Source organism: Lampris incognitus, chromosome 2 (genome assembly GCF_029633865.1).
Source record: "Lampris incognitus isolate fLamInc1 chromosome 2, fLamInc1.hap2, whole genome shotgun sequence".
Classification (NCBI taxonomy): Eukaryota; Metazoa; Chordata; class Actinopteri; order Lampriformes; family Lampridae; genus Lampris; species Lampris incognitus.
In genome coordinates this window covers 143,058,708-143,083,163 of record NC_079212.1, presented here as the reverse complement: position 1 = coordinate 143,083,163, position 24,456 = coordinate 143,058,708, and the positions used below count along the sequence as shown (strand labels likewise).

The following is a 24,456-nucleotide window of genomic DNA, read 5'->3' as shown; positions in this document are numbered from 1 at the left end:
AGTCTAGAATTTATAATATGACAAAAAATCGTCCCAGATTACTGTACACACAAATGCCTCAGTAGTTATTAGGGTCAAATTTGTCTCCATTTTTAAAGATTGGGGTTATTAGTCCTAAAGTCCAGATGTAAGGGAAATAACCCACACTCAGATCCAAATTAAACAATTTTGAGATGGCCAATTGAAAGTTTGGGTAAATTTGGGGCGGTTGCTACAAGCCATCTGGTCCTTGTACAACCAAAGTGAGAGCTGTGTCCACATTCTTGGCACAAAGTCAAACAGGTTTTCGGTGGGTGTGGGACTCTGCTAAGGTTGTCCCTCGTCTCCGATTCTGTTTGTGATATTGATGGACAGGATCTCAAGGTGCAGCCAAGGTGAGGAGTGTGTCCGTTTTGGGAACCTCAGAATTGCATCTCTGCTCTTCGCAGATGATGTGGTTTTGTTGGCTTCATCAGAACGTGACCTCCAGCGCATTGGGGCGGTTTGCAGCTGAGTGTGAAATGGCCGGGATGAGAGTCAGCACCTCCAAGTCTGAGGCCATGGTGCTCTACCGGAACATGGTGGATTGTTCCCTCCGGGTTGGGGATGAGTTGCTGGCTCAAGTGAAGGAGTTCAAGTATCTTTGGGTCTTGTTCACGAGTGAGGGTAGGATGGAGCGGGAGATTGACAGGCGGATTGGTGCAGCATCAGCAGTAATGTGGATGTTGTACCGGACCGTTGTGGTGAAGAGGGAGCTGAGCCGGAAGGCAAAACTCTCAATTTACCAGTCAACCTTCAACCCAGCCCTCACCTGTCGTCATGAGCTTTGGGTGGTGACCGAAAGGGGGAGATCACAGATACAAGCGGCTGAAATGAGTTTCCTACGTAGGGTGTCTGGGCTCAGCCTTAGGGTGAGGAGCTTGGACATCCGGAGGGAGCTCGGAGTAGAGCCGCTGCTCCTTTGCGTCGAAAGGAGCCAGTTGAGATGGTTTGGGCTTCTGATTAGGATGCCCCCTGGGTGCCTTCCTTTGGAGGTTTACCGGGCACGGCCAACTGGAAGGAGACCCCGGGGTAGACCCAGAACTCACTGGAGGGACTGCATGTCCAATCTGGCCTAGGAACGCCCTTGGGATCTCCCAGGAGGAGCTGGAGGGCATTGCTGGGGAGAGGGACGTCTGGAGTGCCCTACTTAGCTTTCTGCCACTGTGACCCGACCCCGGAGAAGTGGCTGATGATGAATGAATCAAGGAATGAATGAATGAAGGAATGAATGAATTGAAAATTTGAGCTCAGGCATTTTAGCATCTCATGTAGGATGCTGTCAGGTCCAGGTCCAGGTGCTTTCTTAGTTTTGACTTTTTGGAGTTTGTCCTTAAGTTCCTGCTCAGTAGCAGGGAAGTCCAGGGGGTTCTGGTTATCTTTAATAGCCAGTTCCAATTCTTCAAGTCTTTTGTTTATGTGGTTCTGATTAGGGTTTGTATTTTATTCAACTTTTTTAAAGCGCTTTTGGAACTGGTTGCTTCCCCTGGCTGAGCAGTTGTCAAAAGCTACTTCCAGGGCTGAGACATGCCGCTACTCTCCTCCTATATACATTATTTATTTGAATACAGCTGAGCCGCGCTATTGTATTAGGACAGGGGCACATAAATTTGACACAATCTCCACCATATGAGGCCCCATTTCAATCTGAGGGCCTGAAATTGAGCTTGCTGCACTCCATAATAGCGTACTTAGGCCAAGTTGCAATTGGAAATGGGAGGCGAAGTGCTGTTGGTTACTGCAGAAGTGCTAACCACTTATCCCACATCTCAACTCATTCCCTTTCTCTCCCTCCCTCCCTCCCTCTCTCTCTCTCGCTCTCTCTCTCTCTCTCCGCTTCGCCCCATACCTCATAATCCGGCAGGCATCATCCTGACGGCTGTGGCGGATCTGGACCGCGAGACACAAGATCGCTACGAGTTGGTGGTCAAAGCGACGGACATGGCGGGCCAGATGGGTGGTCTCTCGGGCTCCACCACCGTGACCATAGTCATCACAGATGTCAACGACAACCCGCCCCGCTTCCCACAGAGTGAGTTCCTGTCATCCCCTTTCGAGAGAAGAAAAGACAGATGGACAGGGAAAATAAGCGGTGCAAAAGAGAGAGAGGAGATGTAGACATCAAACTCAAAGAGTTTTTCCACACTAGCGCGGATGAATTTGAAACCGCTGTTTTCTTGGTGGAAAACTGGTGGGTAGTTTTCCATCCGTTCTAATGTTTCCAATCATGCTGAAATATTTGTCGTCCAGATGAAAACGGCGAAGCAGTAGAAATAATGCTTGAGTCTCTATTGGCCATGTGAAGGAAATTCTGGGCCGGCAGCTCGACCCGAGAGCACGTGGCAGTTTTCAAAAAGCTCCATTTTCGTTGTCTACTCTGTAACGCCTGACCAGCATATTTTAAATGAATCCACTCAGGGGGCGTCCGGGTGGCGTGGCGGCCTGTTCCGTTGCCTTCCAACACGGGGATCACCGGTTCAAAACCCCGTGTTACCTATGGCTTGGTCGAGCGTCCCTACAGGCACAATTGGCCGTATCTGGGGGTGGGAAGCCGGATGTGGGTATGTGTCCTGATCGCTGCACTAGCGCCTCCTCTGGTCGGTCAGGGCATCTGTTCGGGGGGTAGGGGAAACTGGGGGGAATAGAGTGAGCCTCCCATGCGCTACGTCCCCCTGGTGAAACTCCTCACTGTCAGGTGAAAAGAAGCAGCTGGCGACTCCACATGTATCAGCAGAGGGGGTGGAGCAGCGACTGGGATGGCTCGCAAAATAGGGTAATTGGCCAAGTATAATGGGGGAGAAAAATTAGGACCCCCCACCCCAGAATAAATAAATAAATACTATCTGGAGAGGATTTTCAGTAAGTGCTGTTCTCAGTGGTTAAAACAGAGAAAAAAGATGAGTTTTCAGATTCAACCACGTTATTGTGGATGTGCTCTTGGACAGGACGGGGATATAACGGGGCTGGAGAAACAAAAAATGAGCAAGACGGAGGATGGAGGAAGAGTCATTGTGCCCCAAATGCACACTACGTACTAATCCTGACTCTGTTTTGAGTGTGTAGTGTGTTCACACGCTGAAAACAACAAAATGAAATCCATCCACTATCCGAACCGCGTACCCTACCCTGCTCTCGGGGTGGCGGGGATGCTGGAGCCTATCCCAGCAGCCACTGCATGGCAATATAGTTCAAAATGTTACCATGCGTACTAAATCCACTCGGCTTCGGAGTATGCTGTTGGCGGACGCTACTGACCCGTAATGCATATTCCGCATGTTAGAGGAGCAGGGAAATGTTGAAAGAATGGCGGAGGGGGAGATGTGACCCAAGGCCCGGAGGCCAGCCGCCCCTCGGCGGGGCGGGCACCACAGTCCACATGGCTACAAAACAAGCTGCAGCTTAAATTACTGGAGTGAGTAAACAAATTAACTGTTGTTTACAGGGGCGTCTCTGCCGTCTCAAAGGGAAACGGGGAAAAGAATAATGAAGGAAATTAGGAAGCTCACTAATAAATCCGTAGAACACTTTAAAGGCCGTTATTGTTTGAATCTGGCGGATGCTCGTTCGTTGCAGGGCTGTCAGCACACGTGTTGGGTCATTTATTGTTGGTACAAAACAGTGGTATTTCAATGTTGACATGCTAACTGTCAAAATAGTATAGTATGAAGATTAGTACATACTATAAAGAGCTGGGGTATAATACGGATTTAAGACACATTTAATAAGAAGAGAGAGATACTATATTAATCCCTGTGGGGAAATTACGCTCTGCATTTAGCCCATCCTAGCTGTGTAGCTAGGAGCAGTGGGCAGCCGCCGTGCAGCACCCGGGGACCAACTCCAGTTCTTCTTTCCATTGCCTCGGTCAGGGGCACAGACAGGAGTATTAGCCCTAACATGCATGTCTTTCTGGTGGTGGGGGAAACCGGAGGGGGGAACCCACCGCAGACACGGGGAAACATGCGAACTCCACACAGAGGACGACCTGGGGTGACCCCCAAAGTTTGGACAACCCTGGGGTTCGAACCCAGGACCTTCTTGCTGTGAGGCGACAGCGCTAACCACTGCGCCACCGTGCCGTTTGGGGGGGGTTAGGAAACTGAGAAAAGGGAGAAGCAAGTGAAACAACAATAAGCAAAGTAAGAAAGAATTGAGAGGCGCGTCCATGTAGCATAATGGTCTATTCCATTACCTACCAACATGGGGGTCGCTGGTTCGAATCCCCGTGTTACCTCCGGCTTAGTCGGGCGTCCCTACAGACACAATTGGCTGCGTCTGCGGGAGGGAAGCTGGATGTGGGTATGTGTCCTGGTCACTGCACTAGCGCCTCCTCTGGTCGGTCGGGGTGCCTGTTCAGGGGGAACTGGGGGGAATAGCGTGATCCTCCCACGCTGTCAGGTGAAACAAAGCGGCTGCTGGCGACTCCACATGTATGGGAGGAGGCATGTGGTAGTCTGCAGCCCTCTCCGGATCGGCAGAGGGGGTCGAGCAGCGACTGGGACGGCTCGGAAAATAGGATAATTGACCTTTCGCTCAGTCCCGCCCCTCGAACGCAGACGAGCCAATGGCAGTGTAGTACCAAACGCACGCGGGAGCTCACCCGGACTTCTAGAGCTTTTACGACTCCATTAAGCAGCATCAGAGTTGCATCAGAAGTCGTGGTTTTTGTGATGTTTTATGGATATAAGTTGAACAAAAATGGTCAAACGATGTGCATGGGGTACATGCAACACTGATCCGAGGTATCCTGAGAGGATAGGCAATGGGGTATATTTTATCCCATTTCCCAAACCAAAACAAGACAAAGCCAAATGTGTCCGGTGGATTAAGCTGTGTGGCAGACCACACAGTCAACTCAACGTAACACTAGCTGCGCTAGACTAGTGCTAGCTGGGTTAGCATGTAAGGACACTGTCACACAGGTACAGGGAAACGCTAGCTAGTTAATAAAATAAACTAATACACGTACATCTCAGTGCCTCTCCAGGATTGATGTTAGTTAATTGAAGGTAATTTAATTCATCTCACCCTGCGGTGCACGAACAGTGCTGGTCCTGGATGATGTTGTCTGCAATCGTGGTGACTGTGAGCTGAGGCTTTTCCCTCTTGCATTGTGATCTGTAAACTCTCGCCTCCAATTTCAGCTTGTCACCCACCATGTCTAGTTTTACATTTTGTACATAGTATCCCTCCATAGCATAGCGAAGTCCTTTTTGATGGCTTCTAGACGGAATCAGGTCCATCTGTCTCCAGAAGTTATGTATAGCCTCTTGGGATATAGTTTTGACACCGATAGCCGCCATTGTAACTCCCTAGTCAGCCCGGGTAGCTTGTTAGTTACAGTAACTAAGGGGGGCCAGGCTTTGCGATAGGTCAGTTGGCCAAGTACAACTGGGGGGGAGGGGGGGGGGATTCCAAAATAGAATAACTGAGAAAGACCAAGCCACCAAGATTGAGAGAGAGAGAGAGAGAGAGGGAGATGTCACAATCCCATATGAATATTGTTTGTCAATTTTTGTGTTTATGATTTTAGTGTATACCACTATGACAAAATCGTACATTGACAGCCATGCTAGTAAAGCGGTGCTGAACTGAACTGAGATAGAGAGAGAGATAGAGAGAGAGAGAGAGGGAGAGAGAGAGAGAGCCTGTGTTTGGTATTCACCACAGCGCCGGTGTCGGCAGCCACGCTTTTGACTTAACGCTTTTGGAGAAAATCCGCCCATAACAATCTGACCCACTGAGGCGAGGAGCGCTGATGGCCGCCCCGTGCGTCTGCATGTGAGCGAGGCTCTGGAGGACCGAATCGATGCGGCTGATTTTATCCCTCACAGCTAGCGGTATGGATTTATGGTCGCGGGTTAGGAAACGTCTTGTGCCGCGGATACACTGTCGTTGTGTTTAGTGCACACGCGGGAGGGATTATGCACGGCGAGTAGGCGATATAAAAGCAGAACAGATGTCTCGCATTAAAGGCCTCGCTTCACAGGAGACCGCCAGGAGTCACGTCGAATAAAGGAGTTTGCTCCCCTCATTTGTTTGCCTGCCTCCCTCCTCCCTGCTGGCCTCTTCTTCATCTTCTTTTTTTTATTTTTAACTGTCTTTCACTTCATTTTTCCTCGTTTCCTCTCATTTTGACCCTACTCAGCTGGGATCTGGGGGGTTCTCGGCACAGCGTTTTCCCGTGTCACGCAACCCCAACAGAAGGTGTCCAAGCCAAGCTTCTAACCACATCTTCGCTCCACCCATGTGTTGGGTTAAACCAGCTTATCTCACTACCTACAACTGTCTGGAATCGCTCCCTCATTCACCCAGTTGCTGTTCCCTATGTATGAAACATGCAATAGGGTACTCTATAGGTTGCAATGAGAAGTAGAACCCACCACAAGGGGGCGTCTATTCTGTTGCCTACTGACATGGGAATCCCGGTTCGAATCCCCATGTTACCTCCGGCTTGGTCGGGCGTCCCTACAGACACAATTGGCCGTGTCTGCGGGTGGGGAGCCGGATGTGGGTAGGTGTCCTGGTCACCGCACTAGCGCCTCCTCTGGTCGGTCAGGGCACCTGTTCAGGGAGGAAGGGGAACTGGGGGGGAATAGCGTGATCCTGGTGAAACTCCTCACTGTCAGGTGAAAAGAAGCGGCTGGCGACTCCACATGTATGGGAGGAGGCTTGTGGTAGTCTGCAGCTCTCTCCGGTCGGTAGAGGGGGTGGAGCAGCGACCGGGACGGCTCGGGAGAGTGGGGTAATTGGCCGAGTACAATCGGGAAGAAAAAACGGGAGGGAAAAAGACCCCGTCACGTGGTATTTGACAGTGGAAAGGGTGCCTGGGCAGAGTGGAGGAGAGGTGGTGAGGTGCATTGTGGTATCCTTAGCATAAAATACTTTCAGACGAGACATTTTAAGTTTGGTTTTTTTGCGGCTTTGTTTCCCCTTTTTCACACCAACTGTCTCCGGCCAATTGCCCCACTCCTCCGAGCCGTCCCGGTTGCTGCTCCACCCCCTCTGCTGATCCGGGGGAGGGCTGCAGACCACAACGTGTCTCCTCCCATACACGTGGTCGCCAGCCGCTTCTTTTCACCTGACAGTGAGGAGTTTCACCAGGGGGACGCATCATCCACGCCATTTCCCCCCAGTTCCCCCTCCCCCCCCAAAACAGGCGCCCCGACCGGCCAGAGGAGGCGCCAGTGAAGCGACCAGGACACGTACCCACATCCAGCTTCCTACCCGCAGACACGGCCAATTGTGTCTGCAGGGACATCCGGTCAAGCCGGAGGCAACACGGGGACTCAAACCGGCGATCCCCGTGGTGGTAGGCAACGAAACAGACTGCTTCTCCACCCAGATGCCCCCCTAAGTTACAATTTTTGACGACAAAAAATAGTGAACTCAAAATGAGAATGGTGACTGTAGTGCACTATATAGCAAACAGGGAGGCATTTTGGACACAGCGTTGTTTCCCCTACCTGGCAGGTTGGTGTTGATTTGAATCAGCTGATGGAGCGAATACCCGGTGAAGACCTTAACTTCCTGGACGGGGTTTTTACACATCTTAATCCCAGCAGTCACACATCAGATGTTTTGCGTATGCAACACAATCAATCGATTTGCTTTGTGTATCTGAAAACGGGCCTTTGAGATAACCTGGAGTCAGCTCGTTGGTCTGAAAAGGGGGCTTATCAGCAATCCCAGGATTTCGAAATCTGTCTCTTCAATCACTCTTATCCCACTTGCAAGTGGCGTCAGTTGTCATGTGATCTGCATCTGGATATGATGTGTGGATGATAATGCGATCACACTCACTGCATTTCCACCTTGTGTTGACGTGGCTTCTCGTATATCTCTTGTGTATTCTCATCTGTGTCGTGTCCACGCTGTGATCGAAACTCGTGTATTGCGTGTACTATCCAAAAGAGTTGAATCAAGTGCAACTGGACTTGGTATATATATACCAAGTCCAGTTGTACTTGATTCAACTCTTTTGGATAACCATGACCTGGATGAATGAGAACATTCACAGACATGTGTGTACTATGCAAAGAAAGACAAATGTGTCTGTCTATTGCTATTATAAACTACTACTACTACTTCCAGCTGCTCCCCTTAGGGGGCGCCACAGCGGATCATCCGTTTCCATCTCTTCCTGTCCTCTGCATCTTCCTCTGTCACACCAGCCACCTGCATGTCCTCCCTCACCACATCCATAAGCCTCCTCTTTGGCCTTCCTCTTCTCCTCTTCCCTGGCAGCTCCATATTCAGCATCCTTCTCCCAATATACCCAGCATCTCTCCTCCACACATGTCCAAACCATCTCAATCTTGCCTCTCTTGCTTTGTCTCCAAACCGTCCAACCTGAGCTGTCCCTCTAATATCCTCCTTCCTAATCCTGTCCCTCTTCATCACTCCCAGTGAAAATCTTATCATCTTCATCTCTGCCTCCTCCTGCTCCACCTCCTGTCTTTTCATCAGTGCCACTGTCTCCAAACCATACAACATAGCTGGTCTCACCACCATCTTGTAAACCTTCCCTTTAACTCTTGCTGGTACCCTTCTGTCACACATCACTCCTGACACTCTTCTCCACCCACTCCACCCTGCCTGCACTCTCTTCTTCACCTCTCTTCTGCACTCCCCGTTACTTTGGACAGTTGACCCCAAGTATTTAAACTCATCCACCTTCTTCACCTCTACTCCACTGCCATTATAAACAATAGTAAAATTTTAAAAAAAACGTGTTAATTTTAGGGTTCATTTATCAAGTCAAAGCATCAGAACTGTAGGTAGTTTCCACGGTCCTGTTTGGAGCTACAGTTAGTGTAAATACAGAGGCTGGTTTACCATCACAATGAACTATAATACGTTTAACCACCAGCGGCAGGAAGGATGTTTGCTACCAGCGGTGCCGTCTCACCAACGCGAAGCAAGCTGTTTGTGTTCACAATTACACCTGGTTGTGACCCTGTCTAACTGGGGGGGGGGGGGGTCTGGCAGATCCAATCACAAACCAAGCTGTGTGTGTTTACAACTTGCATTAATACGTGTTTGTCCTTAATCTACAAAAGATATCCAGATACGGATCACACCGTCATACCAGGTCTTTCTCTCTCTCTCTCTCTCTCTCTATCTATCTATCTATCTATCTATCTATCTATCTATCTATCTATCTATCTATCTATCTATCTATCTATCTATCTATCTATCTACCTGTCTTCTATCTATCTATCTATCTATCTATCTATCTATCTATCTATCTATCTATCTATCTATCTATCTATCTATCTACCTGTCTTCTATCTATCTATCTATCTATCTATCTATCTATCTATCTATCTATCTATCTATCTATCTATCTATCTATCTATCTATCTATCTATCTATCTATCTACCTGTCTTCTATCTATCTATCTATCTATCTATCTATCTATCTATCTATCTATCTATCTATCTATCTATCTATCTATCTATCTATCTATCTATCTATCTATCTATCTATCTATCTATCTACCTGTCTTCTATCTATCTATCTATCTATCTATCTATCTATCTATCTATCTATCTATCTATCTATCTATCTATCTATCTATCTATCTATCTATCTATCTATCTATCTACCTGTCTTCTATCTATCTATCTATCTATCTATCTATCTATCTATCTATCTATCTATCTATCTATCTATCTATCTATCTATCTATCTATCTATCTATCTATCTATCTATCTATCTACCTGTCTTCTATCTATCTATCTATCTATCTATCTATCTATCTATCTATCTATCTATCTATCTATCTATCTATCTATCTATCTATCTATCTATCTATCTATCTATCTACCTGTCTTCTATCTATCTATCTATCTATCTATCTATCTATCTATCTATCTATCTATCTATCTATCTATCTATCTATCTATCTATCTATCTATCTATCTATCATGCACGCACACACACACACACAGAAACAGAAACAAAAACACTTTATTTGTCGTTTCATTTCATGTGCACTTGTGCACATGAAATGAAACGAAACGTGGTTTCTCCCAGCCCACAGCAGTGCAACACAAAGACAACACACATCCAAAAACCACAAGAACACATATATCCAAACTAACACATATATCTAAACCAGCCAGGATGACGAGCTGCCGGTCTGCAATGGCTAGCAGTTAGCTTAGCCTGCCCCGCTTCCGCATCCCGTCAGACCACCCTCTGTGTTTCCTCTTCGGGCACAGCTCCGGTCAGGGCCTCGGTGCTTGGGTCCACACGACGACACCAAAAACACAGTCAAGTCTAGGCGAGGCCACCACCAGACCACCCTCAGCGTTAGCGGAACTGCCGGTTTGCATGGACTAGCAGTTAGCTTAGCCTGCGCCGCTTCCCCGTCCCGTCAGACCGCCCTCGGAGTTACCTCCTCGGTTGCAGCTCGAAGCAGGGCCGTGACAGGATGCAGCAGACCAAGCTCTGATGAGCCGATCCAGCGCCAGCTCTCCCAGCCATCAAACGAAGACAAAACAAACTTAAGACGTGGACAAAGACACTGCATGGACGGTACCGGGTGAGGCCGCCGGGAACATGGATTCATGCCGCCATCTTCTCACACCGGTACTGTGTGAGGCCGCTGCAAATGTGAATTTGTGCCACCACCTTCCCACACCGGAAGCGGAAGTTACACACACACACACACACACTTAAACCTAAATGAAAGGTATCTTTGCATATATTGTAAAATACAGATTAACTGTCTGGCTTGTTCAATGGCACCTGGAGTAACCAATAATAGAGAGAGACAGACAGACCTCACTGTCTGTCTGTCTGAGAGAGAGAGAGAGAGAGAGAGAGAGAGAGAGAGAGAGAGAGAGAGAGAGAGAGAGAGAGAGAGAGAGAGCGAGTGAGGGAGGTGTGAGTGAGTGCTGGGACTAAATCGAGGTCTGGCACCTTTTTGAAAACCATCTTACTTTAAAAATGAAAGCTTGACACCATTACTTTCCTTACAGGGGAACCTGACCGTCTGGTTCGTGGTATTTCATATATCTCCTGACATCTTTTCTTCAGTATAAAACCCTTTTTCATCTCAGTATAAATCTCGTTTACTCTGTCAAAGGTATATCAGTATCTTTATTGTTGCATCTGTGTACTGCATGGTGTTGGGTACAGAAAGGCTTGTGAAGGGATTTGCTAAAAATAAGATACCACAGGGCTCTGTCCATCGTTTGTGTGACTGTTTACATGCTATATTTATTTCTGGATCCTTAAGTTAATGATGGACAAAATGTTAATTTGTCGTTGCACATAACGATTATCAGCATGAAAATTTAGTCAATCTGACTTTAGGGTCAAAATACTAGAGATGCTTTAAAAACATTCAGAGTAAAGAGCAGCATCAGCTGGATGCAGACTTCAAATGGCAGAAGCTTCTTCAACCTGTCCAGGTCATAAAAAAAATTATTGACTTGAATTTCAATACCTTTTAAAGGCATTTCCTGTCTCCTTTCAATGTGGAAATACAATGATATTCACTCATTCGGACTATGGCCTTTTCTCCAAGATCTTCTATCACAAATTCTGCTTCCACGGTGTTGTTGCTCTACCTCTACAGTCACATCCAGAGATTAATTCCAGTCAGTAAACTAGGATTGAGTCATTTTACTACTTTAACTGTGTACTATTCAATTCAATTCAATTTATTGTCATTAAAAACAATGTGCAGGCACATATTAAAAATGAAATAAGGGCTGCGGCTTCGCCAAACAGTGCAAGACAGACAGCAAACACAGTGTAAGATATACACAGATGAAGACCAAAAGCTAAAAATAAGTTAAAAAAGAGCACGAGCACAAAATATTTCAAAATATCGACAGATATTCAGTGGGTGGCCAGGTTCAGGTGGGCAACAGCTTGGGGAAAGAAGCTGTTTTTGAGCCTGGTGGTGCAGGCTCTGAGGCTCCTGTAGCACCTCCCAGAGTGCAGGGGGGAGAACAGTCCATGGGTGGGGTGGGTGGGATCTCTGCTGATTCTCAGACCCCTTCGAAGGCAGCGTTTGTGATAAATGTCTTTTATGGCTGGGAGCTGGGTACTGGTGATATGCTGGGCCACCTTGACGACCCGCTGCAGAGCTTTCTGGTCTACTGAGGTGCAGTTGCTGTACCACACTGAGATGCAGCTGGTCAGGATGCTCTCTATGGTGCAGTGGTAGAGGTTGGTGAACATTTGGGGGGATAGACGGGCACTCCTCAGCCTCCTCAGGAAATGCAGGCATTGTTGGGCCTTTTTCACAAGGGCCTGGGTGTTGGATGGCCAGGAAAGGTCCTCGCTGATGTCTGAAAGAGCTGAATGTCCTGAGCTGTTTAAGCTTGAAATGGGGTTTCTAGCTCAAAAAATGAAGGAGGAGATACAGTTCAAAGGGATGAGGGTTTCAACCTTTCCCCATACGTGGACTTCCATTGTCTTGAAAAAGTAGAAAAAGCTTAATATGTCTAAAAGTATAAAGGATTTCAAAAAAACCGAAATGTGAGCCGTAATGGGCTTCAAGAGGTGAACATTTTGATACCTGAATGGTTTCAGTGGCTAAAGGTATGAAGGAGTAAAAGAGGTGGAAAGGTTGCCAAAGTCCCCCATTGACTCCCATTCAAAAAATGGCTGAAAAAAAGTTGAATATTTCAAAAAGTTCAACAGGTATGAAAAATCTGAAAGGGGGAACACTAATGTCCTTAATGAGTTGAACATTTTGATAGTTGAAGGGTTTCAGGAGCCAAAAGTAGGAAAGAGCTACAAAGTGTCAAAAAATGGGCGGAAGAAAAATAAATAACTAAATAAATAAATAAATAACTGCAAAGCAATCACCACCATCCGCACAGAGGCGAACGCGCTACAGGCGGAGACTATGGCGAAATGTCTTACAACAGCTCTAACTATGCTTGAAGAAATAGTTAAAGAGCTTCGTTCCACAATAGCTTCACTGCAGACATCAGTGACTGACCACCCCAATAAAATCGCTGCCCTTGAAACCTCCCGAAATGAAGGCTGTCGGAGCTGGAGACGCGTTGTGCCGCCCTGGCTGTGGACAATGTCAAGCTCAAAGCCGCAGTGGATGACCAAGAAAATCGCTCCCGTCGACAGAACATACGGGTGGTTGGCTTACCCGAGGGCGAAGAGGGCATCAACCCGACTGCCTTCATGGGCCCCTTCCTGTAGGAAATCCTGGGTGAGGAAACATTCGCCAACACGCCGGTTATAGACGGAGCACATCGCACCCTCGCAGCCAAACCGCCCCCCAAGCCAAACCTTCGAGAGCCATGCTGGCGCGGCTGCACTATCACCAGACGAAGGAGCTGGTTATCCGCACATCCCGTGAACATGGACAGCCGTCATACAAAGGGAAAAGGATTCATATATTCCTGGACTATTCTGCAGAGCTGACCCGATGCAGATCGGAGTTTAAGGCCCTGAAGGCACTACTCCACCAAACCGGCGTGAAGTTTGGTCTGGTCCATCCTGCCCAGCTACGGTTTACTTGGCAGGGAACTGTCCACACTTGGGATCATCCCAACGCCGCGCTTCTCTTCTTCCAGACCACAAGTCAACCTACAACCGAGCGACCGGGCAACAGATAATGTAGCCTACCTAAGGAGATCTAGAATTTCTAGATCTAAATCTAGAGGAGGCACTTTGGTCTTAACAGACCATCCTCTCATTCCCCAATATGTCGTAACCACTTGTTTAAACCATTGTGTATTGATCTCACCTTCCAAACCTGGTTTGACAAGGGACTCAAAACCGTCGAAGATCTGTACAGTAAAGGGGCCTTCTCGTCATTTTCCGACCTGTCTGAAAGATTCAGTTTGCCTAGATCTCATCTATGTCCCTATTTCCAGGTTAGACATCTCTTACAAAAGCAATTTCCAGAATTTCTAAACCACCCTGCTCATTCTGAAACGGAGTCCCTTCTCTCTTTGAACCCCAGTGTAAAGAGCCTAATTTCAATTATATATCCTGACATAGATTCCATTAAGTCCGAGACTCTTTTTTTTGTAAATTTATTTCTGATTTTTCCCCTTTTCTCCCATTTTAGTGGCCAATCGATCCCTATTTTAATTCAAACACCCACCCTCGTACTTCATGCGTTCGCCAACTGCATCTCTCCGGCCGGCAGTCTCGAAGGAGTCGCCTCGCCACTTCCATGACAAGGTGACTCCAGGCCGAACCACTGCTTTTTCCCCACACACCCAGAGACGCATTCATATGACAAACACAAGCCGACTCCGCCCCCCTCCCGAAGACAGCGTTGCCAATGATTGCTGCTTCATCGAGTCCGGCCATAGTCGGATCTGACGAGACCGGGGCGCGAACCCCGGTCCCCAGTGGGCAACTGCATCGACACAAAGCCGATGCTTAGACCGCTACACCACCGCGGACCCCAAGTCCGAGACTCTTAACCATCTTAAAGTTGCTTGGGAGCAGGATTTGGGTGTGGAGCTGACGGGTGGGATGTGGGACTCTGTGTTGATGCTAGTTCACACCGTGTCAATATGCGCTAGACATGTGAGATCTTACATCGCATTCATTATACTAATGCTAGACTAGCAAGGATATTTCCTGGTATAAGTGGTGCATGTAACTGCTGTGGACAATCACCCACAGACCTGCCAATATTTTTAAATCCTTCGGGGATCTATCTGGTGTGGACATTCCACCTGATCCTCTTACAGCCTTGTTTGGCCTTTCCCCCCCAAGACTAACACTCCCCTGTGTCTTAGTAGAATAATGTCCTTCACCTCTCTTTTAGCTAGACGTCTAATACCTCTTAAACGGAAACATGGATCGCCACCTACCCACGGTAGATGGACCAAAGATGTGTTATACTGCATCAAGTTAGAGAAGATTAGATTTTCCCCGAAAGGTTCATTGAGAAACTTTGACAAAAACAAGGTCACCTTTTCTGGACCACATAAAGACCTTAACGGTGCTCCAGAGGATGGGGATAGCTGAAGCCACAGAAGGTTGGAATGTCCTGCATACATACACACACGGGGTTTCCTTTTCTTTAGAGGTCCATGCATGTACTGCAGGAACTCTATTGTCACTCTAATGGCATGACATTGACATAAATTCAGTCTTTGATGACTGTCACCAGTACTACACTTTTGTTTTCTTCCTGTTTTTCTCTGCTGTGGGGAGGGAAGGGAGGGAAAGAGGGATGGGGATGCATACTATGCTTGATTGCTTGTTAGCGTTGTGTTTGACAAAATTGCAAAACCCAATAAACAGGTTTTTAAAAAAAAAGATAAATAAACTATTCACGTATCCTGAGTGGTTTTCAATCAAACCAAAGCGGTCCAGTGGTCAGCACTGTTGCCTCGCAGCAAGAAGGTCCTGAGTTGTCCCAGGTCCTCTCTGTGTGGAGTTTCTCCCCGTGTCTGCGTGGGTTTCCTCCGGGTGCTCCGGTTTCCTCCCACCATCGAAAAGACGTGCATGTTAGGGTTAATACTCCTGCCTGTGCCCCTGAGCAAGGCAGTGGAAAGAAGAACCGGAGTTGGTCCCTGGGCACTGCAGCTGCCCACTGCTGCTATACAACGGGATGGGTTAAATGTAGAGGACACATTCATTGTAAGAATACAATGACCAAATAAAGTGGCTTCCGGACTTGGGCTTTCTTTAAGGAGTAAAATTATAAAAAGGACGTTTAAAGCTGAACTGCGTGGTGTTATATGTAAACAAAGATAGGTTAGTTTACATTCATAATTTCACGTGTGCGGATGTCGAGAGGTATCGTATGTGGTAAGACTCCAGTGGCTATGTTGACGAATGGTCATTTGTTCAGAAAACACAATTGGCCTTGTCCTGGGGTGAGAAGGATGTGGGTGTGTGTCCTGGTTGCTGCACTAGCGCCTCCTCTGGTTGGTCGGGGCGCCTGTTCAAGGGGGGGGAGGGGGAACTGGGGGGAATAGCGTGGTCCTCCCACATGCTACGTCCCCCTGGGGAAACTCCTCACTGTCAGGTGAAAAGAAGTGGCTGGCGACTCCACATGTATGGGAGGAGGCATGTGGTAGTCTGCAGCCCTCCCCGGATCAGCAGAGGGGGTGGAGCATCAAACGGGAAGGCTCGGAAGAGCGGAATTAATTGTCCGGATACAACTGGGGAGTGAAGGGGGGGGGGAACGCCACAGGGGAAATGTATCAATTAAAAGAAACCTACTTCTCCTCCATCCATCTCTACTTTATTCTTTTCAATGCTCTTCATTTTCCTGCTCATTGATATTTTTCCCTTTCCTGTGCCCATCTTATCTTCATCTCCTGTTTTGTTTTTCCTCCTCCATCTTCCCTTCCCTGTGTCTCCCGTCTTCTGTTCCTTCAATTTTTTTCACGACTTCATCTCGCTCTCCATCTTGCCTCACTCTCTCCTCATCCCCTCTTTTCCTCTGCTGTCCTTCAGAGATGTACCAGTTCTCGGTGTCGGAGGGGGCGGCGGTGGGCACCTCGGTGGGCCGGGTCATCGCCAGCGACGCAGACATGGGCGAGAACACGGACATGAGTTACCTCATCACAGACCAGGACGGAGGGGAGCTCTTCAAGGTCAGCACTGACACGGAGACGCAGGAAGCGGTCATCTCCATCAAGAAGGTGTGGACCTTGTCTTTTACTTTTAACTTTCAGTCTGCAATGAGAGGCGGTAGCCATGAATACAGCTTGTCAGGCCTTCCCGGGTGCACTTCTCTCTCTCTCCCTCTCTCTCTCTCTCTCTCTCTCTCTCTATATATATATATATATATGGATTTATTTCACAAATTATTATTTTCAAGTCTTATATCGATGTTATCTACAGGTCCATTTATTAAACAGTCTTGCAAATAACATCTAATTGATTACTTGGGAAATTAATGATCAATCCATTACTTAAATAATATTACTATTGGTGTCTACTATTGAGTCTTTTTGTAGTTGCACTTCATAGCAAACCTTGCCTGTTTTTTTACTTGTGTCAATGTAAAGTTATGTTTACCGCCTCTTGATGATCTGAGACACACTTACAGTAAATGCACCTGACATGGCATGCATTCGTGGCTATAATGGTTACTGTTGTCTACTGTGCAGCAAATGCACTACTACTACTTCATATAGTACTATATGATATGATCTTCTCATAGCACCCTATGATACGCCCCATTTCCACTGCATGGTACCGGCTCAACTCCACTCAACTCTACTTGTTTATTTTGGTTTTCCATTGGGCAAAAGTTAGGGATAGTACCTGGTACCGGGTACTTTTTTTGGTACCACCTCCATCGAGGTTCCACGTGAGCTGAGCTGATACTAAAAGGTGACATGAAAATACCACTATAAATAAAATATAAATATATGTATATTTATTTAAATTTAAATAAAATCTTATAAAAGGAATAAATAAATAAATAATATTTAAATTTGAGTATAAATAAAAAATAAATAGAATATCAATAAAATGTATTTATATTTATTTAAATATAAATAAATATAAATTATTAGTAGCACTTTCCCTACCATTGAGTGTTTCTTTAAACAAAGTAATTTATCTAAATATAAATAAAATCTGACCACTGATTGGTTGGAGAGAAATTGAACAGCTCTGTTTATAACCGGCAAATGCCAAAGTGAGTCTTGTGGAACTTGTATTAATGGTGATGATCCGTCCATGTGAAAAAATTAGTTGTTGTCAGTGAATCTCTTAGTTACACTAATATTGTTCATGTGAAGCACACATTTACAGTTGGTCTTGTTGATTTAAAAAAAAAATAAAACACTCATGTGGGGCGCTGGTAGACAGGGGAGGAAAAACTAGTAACAAGCCCACAAATGACCAGCGGGGCTTCGCCGTGAGGGGGCGCTATCTGCAGTGGAAAACCACATCCCAACAAGTAAAGCGAGTAGAGTCGAACAGAGTCGAGTCGAGCTGAGCCAGTACTATGCAGTGGAAAAGGGGCATATGATAGCAGTTGCTAACACTCGAGTTTATCTGCTAATTGCTGACTTGTGTAAGTAACGTTGGGTTAAAGAATGCACCTGCCAAATGCATAAATATATACCAACAGAAGGATGAATAAATAATCATTGATTAGCTATTGTCCTAAATAGCCCAGCGAATGAAAGTATCAAAAGCATGCTATTTGCATGTGTACCCCCAGGACTAGAGCATTTGTATTTGAAACATATGTCTGAAGAGCAAATACGTACATCATCCACCCACAGAGCTTCGTCCCACTTTATTTTGGGTATTTTGTTTCTTCCCTCAACTTCCAGCCTCTTGATTTTGAGAGCAAGCGAACACACAACGTGGTTGTGGAGGCGGTGAATAAGCACGTCGACCCCCGCTTCGAGGACCTGGGCTCCTTCCGAGACCAGACCATCGTCCAGGTGAGCGTGTCGGATATTGACGAGCCACCCGTCTTTCGACCGGTGGAAGGCGCTATCATGGAGGTGCAGGAGGATGCCAGACTGGGAGCATTGGTTGGCATTGTCACGGCCAGGGACCCGGATATCGAGAACGTCCCCGTCAGGTACAGTAGATTATTTCAAACATTTAAGAAACACAAAAATCCTTTGTTGTTGGTTTGCATGTCCCACAAGAGATTTGTGAAAGTGCACCCATCCATCCATCCATCCATCCATCCGTTATCTGAACCGCTTATCCTGCTCTCAGGGTCGCGGGGATGCTGGAGCCTATCCCGGCAGTCACTGGGTGCCACTGTGCTAAAACACCAGCTGCTCTGGCAAGGCAGTAGAGTTTCCAGTGTATAATGATCTACTTCAGAAAAAGTTAACAAACAAAGTATCTTTAACGTACCCCCTCCAGACAAGTTTTAAGATTTGAAAATACTGAGATGAGGGCTTCTGGGTAGCATAGAGTTCTATTCTGTTGCCTACCAACACAGGGATCGCCAGTTTGAATCGCCCGTGTTACCTCCGGCTTGGTCAGACGTCCCTACAGATGTAGGACACATACCCACACCCTACAGCCGGGTGTGGGTATGTGTCCTGGTCGCCACACTAGCGCCTCCTCTGGTCGTTCGGAGCACTGAGAGTGTGAGACCCTCTCATAGCTAGCCAGCTGAGCCATAGTCGTAGCCCACTCTTCATAGGGAAGGGGGTATTCTTTTTTTCCAGTGTCTCAATAGTGTACGTTTGGCAGTTGTGTTGGCCAGGATAATCCACCGAGGAGCGGCCAGAGTCCTTGAGTTCGTTGTTAAGCCCAACATAAACAGCTTTACGGTGATTGGGAACTGCCTCTTAACAACTTCAAATAAAACTCGTTGAATGTTAGTCCACCAGTCCTTTAGTGCCAGCATAAGCAAAGCCTACGTGAAATAGAGGCCCCAGCTCCCTTCCATCTCCCCGGCAGCAGTCATCTGGTAGGAGATTCCTCCTGTGCACTTTTTGTGCTGCTCTACTAATGTACGAAATTGTTTTGCCGAAAGTGTCAGTTTCCGTTGCCTTTCTGACCAGTCAAGTTGGTGATCCATCATCCATCGGCCATGGATAATCAGGGGATATTAAATATGTAGCAATTCATTTGCGTAATTGATTGATGGTTTTAATTGGCTTTCACCGGGGCCGCCACTTAACAATAACCCTGCAGCAGGCTTTATCTGCGGAGGTAATCACCTCCATGGTGTTTTTATGAATGAGCTCAAATTGCTGCTACTTATATTTTGTGCGGCACAATGCTGTTACCACCAAGTTCATAAATATGGGCCCATATGGGTCGATCTGGTGCCGTGTCTGAGTGGTTAGCACTGCGTCCTTGGTGCCGATCCTGGCCCTTCTTTTTTTCCCCACCTGTTTCCTCTGAAATCTAGATCTGACTCCTCTAGATCTGGCTCCTCTAGAGGAGCCGGATAATAAATCCTGGATGATGAATCCTGCTATTCCTATGGGTAGCAGTGGTCCTAGGTGCATTCAGCGATAGACTGATGCTATGGACCAGGGACATCGTGGCTTTGCAGATGATCGGTGCATCTTGACAATGGAAAGGCACAAGATCTCCAGTTAGTGGAGATCCATAGAACTGCATGTGGAGTAGCGCCCCATGCTTGAAACAAACATGTGCAACCAAAGCCCTATAGGGGGCGTCCTGACGGACGACCAAGGTGAGGAGGGTGAGGTTCTCTGAAATTGTATCCAGCCAATTACCCCACTCTTGTGAGCCGTCCCGGTCACTGCTCCGCCCCCTCTGCCGATCCGGGGAGGGCTGCAGACTACCACATGCCTCTTCCCATACATGTGGAGTCGCCAGCCGCTTCTTTTCACCTGACAGTGAGGAGTTTCACCAGGGGGACGTAGTGCATGGGAGGATCACGCTATCCCCCCCCCCTCCCCGAACAGTCGCTCCGACCGATGAGAGGAGGTGCCAGTGCAGTGACCAGGACACATACCCACATCCGTCTTCCCACCCACAGACACGGCCAATTGTGTCTGTAGGGACGCCCAACCAAGCTGGAGGCAACATGGGGATTCGAACCGCCGATCCCCGTGTTGGTAGGTAACGGAAGAGACCGCTACACTACCCGGATGCCCCCGATCTTGGCCCTTCTATAGGGAGTTCTCATGTTCCCTCTATAGCCGTGTTGAGTTCCTTCATGTACTTGCTAAGTATAAGTACATAGCAGCTAGCACGGCACAGTAAGAAATTGGACTTCATCCGCCGTGCTGCAGCTCACGTGTCCTTAGGTGAACAGTTTTTTGTGCAGAAGGAATGAAAATGAAGGTGAAGGCTCTCACACTGGTGCAGAGCACAGTAGTGCACACAGGACTTGTGCAAATTACCTCAATCAAAAATGCATGAGGCTCCAATAGGAGCAGGTGTAATGAAGTACAACATGCTGGCATTGCTATTGTCCACCAGCGCCTTGGCAGCCTGGAGCGCATCAGGGCCTGGTGGTGTGGCTTTGAGTGTGTGTGTGTGTGTGGGGGGGGGGGGGCTGGCAAGGAGCCATCTACTGGCAGGGTTATCCAGCTAACAGCTTGCACTGCCCATCGTTGCCCCTGGTGTGAACACACACACACACACACACACACACACACACACATAAAGATTAAAGCATAAACACCAAAAAAAGGACACGCAAAATCATACAAACACAGACATGTGAACACACATGCATTCATATGCATGCACACACAGACACACACACACACAGACAGACACACACAAACACTCACACACACAGACACACACACAAACACTCACACACACACAAACACAACCACTTACACACACAATCACACACACACACAGACACACACACACGGCTGCTTGACATCTCATGTACTTGACAGTTTCATGGGCGCCAAAATGTGTAACTAAAATATGAATGAATTTGCCAGTGTGTGTGTGTGTGTGTGTGTGTGTGTGTGTGTGTGTGTGTGTGTGTGTGTGTGTGTGTGTGTGAACTTACATTTAATTGGCGTGTGTTAAACGAGTGAGTGTTTCACATGAAACAGTAACAGCGATAGAGGCATCGCAGCATGCGTATCAAGTTGGAGCCTGCTAGTAAACATGATGAAGATGTATAGTCCTCACAGAGTTATGGGCAGTCCAGGACCAGCACCCTCTGTCCTCACAGTGCTGTAATGATACATGTGCTGTGTCTAATATCGAACATAATACATACGATCATACTGATCCTGATAGTGATAGTAGAATACTGGAACTCATCTACTACTAATATGATGTGTAGCGAGAGTAGGGCGCAGGTGGAGGAGAGCCTGGAGAGGTGGAGGTATGCACTGGAGAGAAGAGGAATGAAAGTCAGTAGTAGGAATACCTATGTGTGAACAACAGGGAGGACAGTGGAATGGTGAGGATGCAAGGAGCAGAGGTGATAAAGGTGGATGAGTTTAAATACTTGGGGTCAATTGTTCAAAGTAACGGGGAGTGCAGAAGAGAGGTGGAGAAGAGAGTGCAGGCAGGGTGGAGTGGGTGGAGAAGAGTGTCAGGAGTGATTTGGTTACAGCAAGAGTTAAAGGGAAGGTTTACAAGATGGTAGTGAGACCAGCTATGTTGTATGGTTTGGAGACAGTGGCACTGACAGGAGGTGGAGCTGGAGGTGGCAGAGATGAAGATGATAAGATTTTCATTGGGAGTGATGAAGAAGGACAGGATTAGGAACGAGTATATTAGAGGGACAGCTCAGGTTGGACGGTTTGGAGACAAAGCAAGAGAGACAAGGTTGAGATGGTTTGGACGTGTGGAGGAGAGATGCTGGGTATATTGGGAGAAGGATGCTGAATATGGAGCTGCCAGGGAAGAGGAGAAGAGGAAGGCCAAAGAGGAGGTTTATGGATGTGGTGAGGGAGGACATGCAGGTGGCTGGTGTGACAGAGGAACATGCAGAGGACAGGAAGAGATGGAAACGGATGATCCACTGTGGCGCCCCCTAACGGGAGCAGCCGAGAGTAGTAGTAGTAGTAGTAGTAGTAGTAGTAGATCTACTACTAACATGATTATGATATTACTGCACAAGTGGGTTTTTTTTGGCTACAAGTAGATATCCATCACTTGAAAAAAGGGCAATGAGCATCCATCCATCCATTATCCAAACCGCTTATCCTGCTCAGGGACGCGGGGATGCTGGAGCCTATCCCAGCAGTCGTTGGGCAGCAATGGGCCATGATCAATAACATTAAATTAAGCATTAAAGTATGCAACTTAAATGATTTTACTAATTGCATAACAGGCATACATAATATTCTACTATCTATCGATCCATCCATCTATCTCTATATCATCCATCCATCGATGTATGTGTATCTATCTATCTATCTATCTATCTATCTATCTATCTATCTATCTATCTGTCTGTCTGTCTGTCTGTCTGTCTGTCTGTCTGTCTGTCTGTCTGTCTGTCTGTCTGTCTGTCTGTCTGCCTGCCTGCCTGCCTGCCTGCCTGCCTGCCTGCCTGCCTGCCTGTCTGTCTGTCTGTCTGTCTGTCTGTCTGTCTGTCTATCTATCTATCTATCTATCTATCTATCTATCTATCTATCTATCTATCTATCTATCTATCTATCTATCTATCTATCTATCTATCTATCTATCTATCTATCTGTCTGTCTGTCTGTCTGTCTGTCTGTCTGTCTGTCTGTCTGTCTGTCTGTCTGTCTGTCTGTCTGTCTGTCTGTCTGTCTGTCTGTCTGTCTGTCTGTCTGTCTGTCTGTCTGTCTATCTATCTATCTATCTGTCTACCTGCCTGTCTGTCTGTCTGTCTGTCACTCTATCTGTCCATCCATCCATCCATCCATCTTTTAGCACATAGCGTCTTTAACAGTTTCTTTTCTCCAGTATGGGTTGCTTCTTAGTATTTCCGTGAGGCACGAGGGAATGCTGGCTAACGTTTTTAAAGGAGCATTTAAAAAAAGCTGATGACGCTTTGTGTCATACTATTAAATGTAGGGCCTGCATGAGTGAGCAACGGGACTGAAATGGAAGAAAAAAAAGGGAGAGGGGAAAAAAAGAGAAAAAACTTTCAGTTGATTTAAGTTGGCTCATCGCTCTTTTGGGACCACCAAAGAGGTGAAGAAGTATTTGTGGTTTTGCTTGAGTGCACGATGAAATTTTAATGCTTGTTTTGCAGCTGCGAGTGGGCAGAGTCTCTCTGTAGCACTTCCTCAGTTCGGGGACGTTGGGTTATTAGGGGTCGTATGCTCTGTGACAAGTTTCCAGTTGAGACTTTTTAACACATAATTACTTTAACCTATTTCTAATTGAATGCAAATTTTTCTCTTCCTTCGTCTCCCATCTCTGCACTTAATAAGATGCCGCTGCTTAGCGGGCCCCGATGTCAAGTCACCAGAACAGAAAAAGAATCTGTAGAAGCCCTCACAGATTGAACTTGTATCTCAATCTTTCCACTCTTATTAGATATTCAACCATTATCTCTCTCTGTCTTTTTCTCTCTCTTTTGTTTGTTTGTTCTCTCGCGCTTTGCAGGTTCTCCATAGATCGAAGCACAGATGAGGAGATGATCTTCAACATTGACTCAGTATCTGGTGCCATCACCCTGGGGAAGATCTTGGACCGCGAGACGGCAGGCTGGCACAATATCACTGTGACTGCAGAGGAAGCAGGTATGTGGCTGTCTTTGTCATGGTGAATGTCTGTCTCCATCGCCTAAGGGAGGAATGTCATGTTATTCTGGCAATTGCAAAGGACACCGGTCCATCCGGCATTCCTTTAGAGCTTTCTTACAAGGTTCCTCCAGTGACAAACTCACCCCATTCATATGTCTTGAAGCTTCACTCTGGCAACAGTCCATTTCAGGGGGGGGGGAGAGAAGAAAGAAAAAAGATCCATGAATATCAGTCAACAGTCACACTGAATCAAAATGAGGTTCAGCTGTGGAGCAGGTGAATCAGGTTGAAGATACATAACTGCTCATCCTTTGGTTGGCAGGAATTGGTTGTTGTTCCTTCTC

General features: G+C 46.9%; 1 protein-coding gene across 1 annotated transcript in view; it reads left to right on the top strand.

Moving 5' to 3' along the window:
* Nucleotides 1–24,456, top strand: part of LOC130132862 (cadherin-22) — a 147,043-nt gene that overhangs the window by 42,373 nt on the left and 80,214 nt on the right. The window contains exons 3-6 of the mRNA XM_056301884.1: nucleotides 1,875–2,050; nucleotides 16,446–16,633; nucleotides 18,287–18,543; nucleotides 23,973–24,109. Of these exons, the coding sequence (XP_056157859.1) occupies nucleotides 1,875–2,050; nucleotides 16,446–16,633; nucleotides 18,287–18,543; nucleotides 23,973–24,109 (758 nt within the window). The remainder of the gene's footprint in view (nucleotides 1–1,874; nucleotides 2,051–16,445; nucleotides 16,634–18,286; nucleotides 18,544–23,972; nucleotides 24,110–24,456) is intronic.